General features: G+C 42.6%; 1 protein-coding gene across 1 annotated transcript; it reads left to right on the top strand.

Moving 5' to 3' along the window:
• Positions 1-506: 506 nt before the first annotated feature.
• LOC117455899 (beta-1,3-galactosyltransferase 9) lies at positions 507-7,953 on the top strand. The gene is made up of 2 exons (XM_034095530.1): positions 507-641; positions 6,835-7,953. Exons 1-2 carry the CDS (start codon positions 507-509, stop codon positions 7,951-7,953), a joined length of 1,254 nt encoding a protein of 417 aa, XP_033951421.1.
• Positions 7,954-10,976: the final 3,023 nt, after the last annotated feature.

The raw sequence follows: 10,976 nt of genomic DNA, 5'->3' as shown, positions 1-10,976 counted from the left end.
CTCAACTCTTTCCAGGACATGCCGGGGCCCTGCCTGCCAGTAGCTTTGCCGATATCTGTGTTGATAGGTAACAGATTAAGAGCGGTGAATCAGCTTAGAAACAGGAAGTGCTCAAACGTTTGTGTGAGTTTATCACATTTAGCAGTGATTCCATGTCAGCCACAGCTTGTCACAAAAAATCTTACCGATAGTGTATCTAACAAACTTAAACTAGCTTTATTAAATGTCAGGTCTCTGGCAGGAAAAACATTTTTAATCAATGATTTTATCACTGAGCACAATCTTGATTTTATGTTTTTAACGGAAACTTGGATTGAACAAAATAACAGTGCAGCTGTTCTTATCGAATCAACCCCTCCCAACTTTAGTTTTATGAGTCAGGAAAGAATGCATAAGAAAGGGGGTGGAGTTGCTATTTTGTTCAATGATTCCATTCAATGCAGGAAGACATCTTATGGGAACTGTAACGGAGGTGATCTCTGGGCCCATAGATCTCGGCCTCCGTTATGGGTAATATAGCACTAAAAACATTGCACAGGAATATAGGCAGCGGGGAGTTCCACATTTACCGGCACCTCCGACGCAGGAAGAAGCGGGAAAAACTGAAGCGCAACATGCGGATGGCAAAGATAACCGAGAAGGTCCGTCAGGAGAGAGAGCGCGTCAGACCGCAGAACCAGCAGGAGCGCATGGAGAGGAAGAAAGAGAAGCTTCTTTTTCTGTTCTGTAGCGCCCGGAGTCTGTCTTTTTTTTTTTTTTCCCTCCCAAACCCCATCCCCTCAGGAAGCCTTTGCCTCCTGTCAGGTCATCATTGTAAATAAGAATTTGTTCTTAATTGATTTTCCTGGATAAATAAAGGTTCTACTACTACTACTTTTCGACTTCACGGCCCCCCCTGAGGAAGCCAAGATTCCTAAGACCTATTTCCTGGGGAGAGGGGTAAGGAAATGTAACGGAGGTGATCTCTGGGCCCATAGATCTCGGCCTCCGTTACGGGTAATATAGCACTAAAAACATTGCACAGGAATGTAATTTATGTAAGTTTGTCTGTCTCTGTTTCCTGGTTTCATGTTAAAAGTGTTCCCCTTCCCCCATGTCTGTGGCTGTTGATTGTGTGCACCTGGTGCCCTGTGTTGTCTCCTCCCCCCCACCTGTGTCGAATTGCTGATTAGTGTGTGTATTTAGGGTCTGTTGCCCTGTCTCTTTTGAGGCTGGTAGTGTGGGTGAGATCCTTGTGGCTGCTGACTGTGTTCAGGGGAACAGCAATTGAGGCTGTGAATCATGTGCTTATGATTTGAATAAATGCCCACACTGGGTTGTATTTTTGGACGTTCTGCCTCTGTCTCCTTGCTTGGTCGGGCCGCTCAATTGTCAGCTTCACAGGAACTTTGCTTCTTTTGAATATGTGGCCCTTCAGCTGAAATGCTCCTCTCGAGCTCTGTTCCGAAATATCTATAGACCACCCAAATACTGTGCAAGCTTTTTTGATGACTTTACTGAACTGCTGTCTATAGTGTGTATTGACTTTGACCGTCTAGTCATTGTTGGTGATTTTAACATCCATGTTGACAACCCCCAGGACAGAGGGGCTAAAGAACTGTTTTGTGTTCTTGATAACTATGGACTGACTCAGCATGTGACGGAGCCCACGCACAATAAGGGGCACACTCTGGACTTAATTATAAGGTTGTGGTGACTGATGTTGCACTCTCTGATCATTCCTGTGTGTTCTTTGAGAGCTCTATTTCTGTTCACAATTTTTTTCAAAAAGAGGTAACCACAAAGCGATATTTAACTGAAAATACTAGGGAAATGTTTACTCAGAATTTTTCTTCCACACTTGCCCCTGCTAACATATCAGTAAATGAGCTAGTAGATCATTTTAATTCAAAAATTAAAAATGTTATAGATGCTATTGCTCCAACTAAGGTAAAGGAAGTGTCTGGCAAGAAAATATCTCCATGGAGAAAGGCCATGACCGTGAGAGCAGAACAAAGAGAGTGTCGAAAAGCTGAACGTAGGTGGTGAAAAACAAATCTCCAGGTTCACTTTGAAATCTATAAAGAGAGACTTGGTCTTTATAATTTGGAATTGAAAAACACACGACAGTCTTTCTCTGACATCATTACCAAAAACAAAAACAATGCACGTGCCTTGTTTGCTACCGTCGACAGACTAACTAACCCCCCAGTGTCAGTAGCCTCTGAATTTCTATCCACCAGGGCGTGCAATGATTTTGCCTTCTTCACTGACAACATTCAGAAAATAAGACAAGCAGTCAGTGCCTCTGCATCAGGTACAGCAAATGTGTTGTCCCTATGTCCACCTAATATCAATTCAAACACCATGACACAATTCCATCAGATTAATGATAAAAACCTAGAGGACATTATTCAACATCTGAAATCCTCCTCCTGCTGCCTTGATATTATTCCAACAGGATTTTTCAAAGATGTTTTTCGTTGCATGGCCTCAGATCTACTTCATATAGTAAACATATCTCTTCACTCAGGTATTTTTCCACAGGCCCTGAAAACTGCAGTCATTAAACCGCTCTTAAAAAAGAATAATCTCGATGCTTCAGTAATGAACAATTACAGGCCCATATCAAACCTGCCATTTCTAGGTAAAATCATTGTCAGGCTTTCGTCCAAACCACAGCACTGAGACTGCTCTTGTAAAGGTCTTCAATGACATCCACTTAAACACAGACAGTGGCAGAACTTCAGTGTTAGTATTATTAGATCTCAGTGCTGCGTTTGACACTGTTGACCACAACATATTACTGACCGACTAGAACACTGGGTGGGACTTTCGGAAACAGTTCTAAATTGGTTTGAATCCTACTTAAAGGACAGAAAAAACTTTGTTTCTATTGGTAAATACACATCTGAGTTGACAAATATGACATGTGGGGTACCTCAAGGCTCCATCTTGGGGCCTCTTCTCTTTAACATCTACATGCTACCACTGGCTCAGATAATGAAAAACAACAAAATAAGTTACCATAGCTATGCGGATGACACACACATTTACGTAACAATTTCACCAGGAGACTATGCTCCAATTCAAACACTGAGTAAGTGCATTGAACAAATCAATGACTGGATGTGTCAGAACTTTCTCCAATTAAACAAAGATAAAACTGAGGTAATGGTTTTTGGAGCCAAGGCAGAACGTATACAAGTTAGCGCTGAGCTTCAGTCTGCAATGTTCAAAACAACAGATAAAGCCAGAAATCTAGGTGTAGTCATGGACTCTGACCTGAGTTTCAACAGTCACATTAAAACAGTTACTAAATCAGCCTACTATCACCTAAAGAATATATCTAGGATTAAAAGACTAATGTCAGAGCAGGATTTGGAAAAAGTTGTCCATGCTTTTATCTTCAGTAGACTCGACTACTGTAATGGTGTCTTTACAAGTCTCACTAAAAATATATATTAGAAAGCTGCAGCTAATTCAGAACGCTGCTGCTCGAGTCCTCACTAACACTAAGAAAGTGTATCACATCACTCATGTTGCTTCCTGTGTGTCAAAGAATAGATTTCAAAATACTGCTGCTGGTTTATAAAGCTTTGAATGGTTTAGGCCCAAAATACATTTCTGACCTACTGCTAAATTATGAACCACCCAGATCTCTCAGGTCTTCAGGGACTGGTCAGCTTTCTGTCCCCAGAGTCAGAACTAAACATGGAAAAGTAGCGTTTAGTTATTATGCTCCAAATATCTGGAACAAACTCCCAGAAAACTGCAGGTCCGCTGCAACTCTGACTACTTTTAAACTTTTCTTTCTATTCACATCTTAAACTGCACTGTAACTTTTATCCATGTATTTTTTCTTTTAATGTTTCTTTTATTATCTTTTATTTTTAATGACTGATTTTAAATGCCATTTTCTTAATGTCTTTCGTTTTTTGTAAAGCACTTTGAATTGCCTTGTGTTGAACGGTGCTATATAAATTGCCTTGCCTTGCCTTGCCTTGCCTTGCCTTGCTAAAGTGCTGATTCTGGGTCTGGCCATTTAAGGCCCTGACACACCAAGCCGATTTCGGCCATCAATAGATGTCTGGCCGTTGATGAGCGTCCTGTCGCCCAACTCAGATTGGTTTGTCCCGCACCGTCGTGTCTTTTCAGCCGTGCCGACACCTTCCGCGGCCGATTCACCATGTTGAATCGGAGGCTGTCCGCACAATAAATCACTCTGATTGGCTGTTCAGCTTAGCGGATCAGTGCATGAGGATGTGGTAACACATTTTTTTATTGTATTACTTACTATTTTTATCTTATTGTATTTTTAGTTGATTGTTTACATTGTACAGTTCTACATTTGATAATAAACCACTTTTTATAATCTTGGATTATAATTACTGATGCATTGAATGGGAGGCGTGTGGTGCAGCCGAATAGTGCATTGGTGTTCGGAACAGGGGGGCACAGGTTCAAACCCCACTGCAGTCAGTATGTCGTTGTGTCCCTGGGCAAGACACTTCACCCCAAATTGCTCCTGTGGAGATTGTCCACAGTATTGAGTGTGTAAGTCGCTTTGGATACAAGTGTCAAGTAACATGTAATGTAATGTAATGAATGTGGTAGCAGCAGTACTTTAAGGTTGCCAGCCACAATGCTTAAATAGTTTATTTTTGCTTCAGAGAGCTGAAGTTTGTATCACGCAGTCTTCCGGTTGCCTCTTTTGAATGACGAATACACACTACCGGCGCCTGCTGGTAAGGAGAGTTATTGCCACTCACACATGCGCAGTGTGTATGTGTATGGAAGCAAACAAGAGACAGAAGTATTTGAATTTGATCAGATACCGAATTTATAGCATTGAAAATAATTACTTTGAAAATCATGTATCGGAATTTTTTTGCTCCGAATTTACCTATGTGAAATAAAAATGTAACAATTCAAGTTAAAACAATTAGAATAGTGAAATTCAGATCCCAAAAATTCAAGTGAAAAAAATTCAAATGTACAATTTCGGTGACATCAAAAATGTCGGTGTTTAAAATTCGATGTCCAAAATTGCGATGCAACATCATTCGGGCTACTCAGACAGGATAAGCAATCGAGCCCGAATGCAATCAAACCGACTTCTGGCCTATCAGAGCCAAGCGGCGAACTCCGGGAGTGCGGTGAAACCCAATGCTGCAAACTGTAGGCGATGGATGCTGATTTTCTTTTTACTTATAGTGAAAACTACCCTTGGATGATGGTAAGGTAGACTAAAAGCTTTAGGAATCCAAAGTACAACATATAATAAGTACCCTGTATCAAGATTGATGCAAAACAAGTGACATTTTACCTTTTTAGAGAGGTCTAGCAAAACAAACTCCACCTCTGAGGTGATTTGGGTGGAAATGGGGTTTTACCGTTTCTCTGGAACCCATTTGTCGATTTTGGTGGTTGACATCTCTTTCTGACCGTTAGAGCCAATAGAATCGAAGGGGAATCTCCCCACTCACACACAGTCAAAAACAAAAAGGTGTGGGCTTCGCACACCCAGTTTTGCTCCAGAGTGAAGCTGTCTCTAGCTCTGACTTCTAGAAACGGAAATGCAGGTTTATTGCTTATGGATTATCAGAAATGATTCAAAGGGATACAGACACATTGGATTAACCTATGGACTAACTTCAGCAGCATTTTTATCGTTTTAATGTCATTGAAGGCCACTTTTGACCAGACTACGACACAGGCAGGGTGCGAACTGGAGGGGAGCAGGGGGAGCTATAGCTCCCCTAGTGGTGACATGAGCTCCCCTGGGAACAAGGTTTGTGAAATTTGGAGGGAGCTCTCTAAAATACTGATATGATTTTGATTGAAGTTTGCGTAGCCCATACATGCTCGGGAAATCTGTTGACATGAACATGATCCATCGGGACGTTTCATGTAAATGTAGACCTGTGGCACCACCCCGTGTGCAACAGATCTTCTCTTTATAATAGGCCTATGTCTGTGCTGTTGCTATTAATGCGCGGATGAACATTTACCCCCCCCCCCCCCCCCCCCCCGCAAAAAAAAAAATCCCAGCTCCCCAGGTTACCGTGGTATAGTTCGCACACTGGACACAGGTGAGCCATGTTAGCGTTTTTAGCTACCTAGCGCCACATGTTTTGATGTCTGTTCTTGTTATTATCTCCGCGAGTTCGTATAATTGAGTGATAATGAGGGTACCCTTCGATTTTGTGTCACCTCATGATGTGAAACGATGGGTTGGATGTGCAGCAAAGATAAATAATAAGGTTTTGTGAGTGAATTTCGGTGCAGTAATCTGTTAGCATTTTTCGCTCGTTGCTAATTCAGAGGCTCAGCATTAGCATTGTGGGGGTTTTTTTGAGAAAAAAAATTAAAATGATCAGTTAGATGAGTTTCTTCCCGTTACATGGATATAAAACATTCATAGTTTATTAAATGAACATGCCCTCAGACACTGTTTCCTGCCCCAGTACCTGGGTCTCTCGGGCTTAACAGGTTCTGATCTGTACGTCCTATGTGCTTAAAACATGTCTGGTTTGAATATTTAACATCCTTGTGGATCAAACTCATTCTGGGTATCATTAAAGCTTCATGCATGATGCAGGACACACTCCTCTTGATGAAGCATGTGACTCAGGGGGCAGGGTTACATGCTGCTAGAGTTTCATGAAAGTGGAAACTCTGTCTGTCAGCAGTATTGTTGTTGAACTGACTGCAGTGGGAGTCCACTGACAGCTGATACACACAGAGGAACAACAAGGCAGGTGTCATGCAGGTATAGTGTTATTATCTGCATCCTATTCATCATAATGTCTGTTTGATTGGTGATTCATACTCTGTGTTTTTCTGCTGCAGTGTTCTCTGTGCAGGCTGCGAACCCACCAGTGGTGTTTCCTCCTCTTCAACGTCCTCCTCTTCCATGCCCTGTTGTTTGGGGCGGACTTTGTGGAGGAGTACCTCCTGCAGCCCACGCCGGGGGTTTACACTGATGGCCTGGTTGTTGACGTGAGAGAGAAAGCAAGGAAATTAGACCTGAGTAAAGCCAGGGAGAACGTGTCCCAGGCCTACCCTATCGCTAACCCAGACGCCTGCAGAAACTCAGACCTCTTCCTTCTCACCCTCGTCTTCAGCTCCCCCGCTAATGTCACCCAGAGGGATGCAGTCCGGAGGACGTGGGGAACCCAAACACTCACTCAAGGCTTCCCAGTGCGGACACTCTTCTTCTTAGGATGGACTGAGACTTTCTCTGCACAGGAGGCTCTTATGATAGAGTCTGAGCTCCATGGGGATCTGGTGCACGGTCATGATGTGGCTGATTCGTCCCTCCGGGGCCCAACAGAGAGGACAATCCTGGCCCTCCGCTGGGTGATCGCCTTCTGTCCTGTTGCACGTTTTGTCTTGCTGACAAAGGACTCTGTATTTGTGAACATCCCTGCCATTGGAGGCTACTTACTCGGGCTGCACAGGCACCCTGAGGACCTTTACTTAGGACGGGTGATCCAGAGAGACTCCCCTGATAGGAACCTTAACAGTCCTGGCTACCTACCTCCAGCTCTTTACCCTAACAAGTACCTGCCCGAGTATTGTGACGGGGCGGCTTATGTTCTGTCCCAGGATGTGGTCCGGAAAGTGTACATAGCATCAGCTGCAGTCCGTGCTCCGGTGCCGGCGGATGTTTTTGTGGGTGTTTGTGCTCAGAAGGCCGGGGTGACACCGACCCACAGTGCCAGGTTCTCAGGGGAGAAACACATCCACTACAACGCCTGCTGCTACCGCTACCTGTTCAGCTCTGCAGGAATGGAAGGCCATGCGCTGGATACAGTTTGGGCAGATCTGGGACTGAAGGGGGGGGTATGCTCTCTGTTGCAGACATACAAAGGTGTGGTGACCTGCAAGGCCCTGACCTACCTGGAAAAACTGCCCTTCTTCAGGTCCAAGGGAGAAGCCCAGTCTCACGGTTCAGTGATAGAGTGATCGGTTCATAGGTGTTGCTTGTCAGGGAACGACAGATTGACAGGTAGAAGGGTTGAGTGTAAAAATAAGTGTGTAAATACGTTTGTTTCCTTGCGTAAGTGTGTGCCAGTATTTTTATTCTACATTAGTTGTCACTTGTTAGATGCTTTTATCCAAAGCGACTTACATACACTCCTTTCTGTGGACAGTCCCCACAGGAGCAGTTTGGGGTGAAGTGTCTCGCCCAGGGACACAACGACATGCTGACTGCAGTGGGATCTACTTAAGTAAAAGTAGTATTACCATAGGTGTAGAAATACTTTGTTACAATTAAAAGTCCTGCTATCCAAATCTTACTTAGGTGAAAGTGCAACAGTATTATTATTTGAATATGCTTAACATCTCAAAATAATACATTTAATATGTAATTGAATTATAATAACGAATGCATTAATGTGACAGGACAAGACACTAGGGAAACAAGCATTAGTTATTTTTTTTGCGAGTGAATTTAATAATAAGCTGTCATGTTTATTTCCACAGTTTTTGGTGGCCTTTCCATATAGCGTAGTACCGGCTAGTGTGTATTTCCCCCCAGTTTTTCCGGCCCCATAAAATCGTGATTCTATGGCCAGGGACAACGAAGCTGAGTATGCTAAACTAGAGAGGGAATCGCTAGCAAGGGTGGTACTACATGCATACATAGAGTATCTTATATCATCTTCCCATTATACACACATGCATTTCCAAACATTTGGACTACCTATGTTGCAAATGTATTATCTTTTCAATTTATACACGGCATCTATTGCACGTCTGTCCGTCCTGGGAGAGGGATCCCTCCTCTGTTGCTCTCCCTGAGGTTTCTCCCATGTTCCCTTTAAACTGTGGGTTTTCTTCGGAAGTTTTTCCTTGTACGATGTGAGGGTCTTAGGACAGAGGGTGTCGTATTGTCATACTGATATGTATGGCTGAATTCCCCCATCCAATCTCTTCACATTGGTCAAAACTTGTTCCTCTGCTGACGAGTCCGAACTGAAATACCCCACCATGTTTCCGTGTGTTGACAAAGTGAACGCATGGATGACGTCACGACCATCATGTGACTACTGAAAATGGCAAACATGGCGGCGGCCAGACGGAATATACAGGTCTTGATAAAAAAAGAGCTATAAAATCATTATTTACCGGGGAATATCGCTGATTTCTTCAGGGTATGGTTTAAACATAACGTTTCACTAAATACTGAAGTTTTGATTAATTATCTAATGAGTGGACCATTCCTTTAAAGAACTCAGAGACCTTGCATTGCTTTGCTCTTATTAAACATGCAGTGAGAAAAGCAAATCCCTTTACTTCCTGGGAGATGGCAGTGAAGCACAGTCTGCGCAGTCCTAAAAGCTTGATACATTTGTGAATAGAATATCTCAGAATTAGTTATACAGTATCACAAGAAAAACTACTTCCCAGAATAAATTGTACCAAGGAGGACATCTAGTGCCCGGTTGAGATATAGAAACACACTGACAGGACACAGTTCTTCTGGGGTTATGAATAGTTAGCAATGTATATAAAGGGATGGTTTTTTGCTGTGTTTATCATCATTTCAGACACCAGAGGCAGATGCACCATTACCCCATGTGCTAGGACTAAAATAATCCATGTTTTCTCAAAGGTGATTTGTAATTCTTTCATGAACTCTAAACACAAGGTAAATACACTGTGAGCAAGTTGCACATTTTTTTGTACAGATAAAAACATTTAAGGAACTATAAATAGTATCGTGGAACAACTCTTTATTTCCAACCTTAAACACAGGAGATACATCTATTTAGATCAGACAGAAAATGAACAACCGGAGAGTTTTGTGTTCACTGGAAGGTGTGATCCACCTGCAGTAAAAGTCTGTCCCACTTTCATTAGATGTTCCTGCAAATGACACCCTTTAAATGCTGCTCAAACTACTGCTTATCTCCCTGCAGTCCACAAAAGGAAAGTTTGGCCTGGATCCCACAACCGCTAGCTAACCAAACAGAGCCTCCGTGTCCTACTAACATTTTCGTTTGTGTTTGACTGTCAGCGGTTCACACTACTCCACCTTGGCTCGGCTCCATTGTGTCTGCAGAGCTTTCCCTGGCTGCCTGTCTCACCTCATCAGGCCAAGGTTTTCACAGAAGAACATCTCAGCATGTCTACAATCTCTCTGGCTGCTGGCCAGTCATAGCAACAATTTGTCTGGCATACCATCAGTGTAAAAGTGGGATCGCTCTGCAGGGTTAATCTGGATTTATTAGCATCAACACCTTCCATTCATGGCCTCAGCACCACACGATGGCTGACCTCTCATCTCTCCACCTGTCTCTGTGTCTGTTCGTAAACAACAGCCCCATGATTCTTTAGTCTTTTGTACTCGCTACCATCCTACTTGTGCTGGGAATTCCTTTCAAACCAACAGAGCTTAACAGGACATTCGGTAGGAGAGAATATTTCCCCTGCTCTTACTCTGGTTTTTGAGTGCTAGAAACTGTCAAAGACGCATCTCAACACAGATATTTTCTTTTAGATTGATATCTTAAGGCTCTGTCTATCGCCTAGGACCCACTGATGGAATCCCTTGCATTTTCAGCATTATAAACGTAATATATGCGACGACACTCTGGGGGAATGGATACAGTTTGGATCTCTGGGAAGTGAGAAAGACATTTTTAAGATTAAGAGGCTTATTTGTCAGATGCACAATATCTACAGCGCAGTTGTTAAGAATTAAAATCTTAAATCCCAGCCTCTTCAAACAGTACAATATCCTAAAAAAAAACACTAAAAAAGAGAGATATAAAATAGTGTGAATTACTTAATGTTACAAATGAAATGAAAAAGGAATAAGTAAAGTATATACATAGGAAGTAGCATGAGATAAAACAAGAAAGCGGAAAGACACATATCCTATAAACGCAAAATATTCCTTAAAATAGTTTGAGTCAGAAATGCATATCAGCTGTGGACCTGTCCACACTTCCCGAAAAAAACCCAAAACTGCTACTGTA

The sequence above is a fragment of the Pseudochaenichthys georgianus genome, chromosome 12 (genome assembly GCF_902827115.2).
Source record: "Pseudochaenichthys georgianus chromosome 12, fPseGeo1.2, whole genome shotgun sequence".
NCBI lineage: Eukaryota > Metazoa > Chordata > Actinopteri > Perciformes > Channichthyidae > Pseudochaenichthys > Pseudochaenichthys georgianus.
The sequence above is the reverse complement of the archived record's forward strand: the minus strand, read 5'-3'. Positions and strand labels throughout refer to the sequence as shown.

Bases quoted from the DNA above. Each gene is read 5' to 3' on its own strand.
- LOC117455899 (XM_034095530.1), top strand. From the start codon at position 507: ATGGGTAATATAGCACTAAAAACATTGCACAGGAATATAGGCAGCGGG. The intron at 642-6,834 runs GTCCGTCAGGAG...TTTCTGCTGCAG, and splicing joins TGGCAAAGATAACCGAGAAG to TGTTCTCTGTGCAGGCTGCG.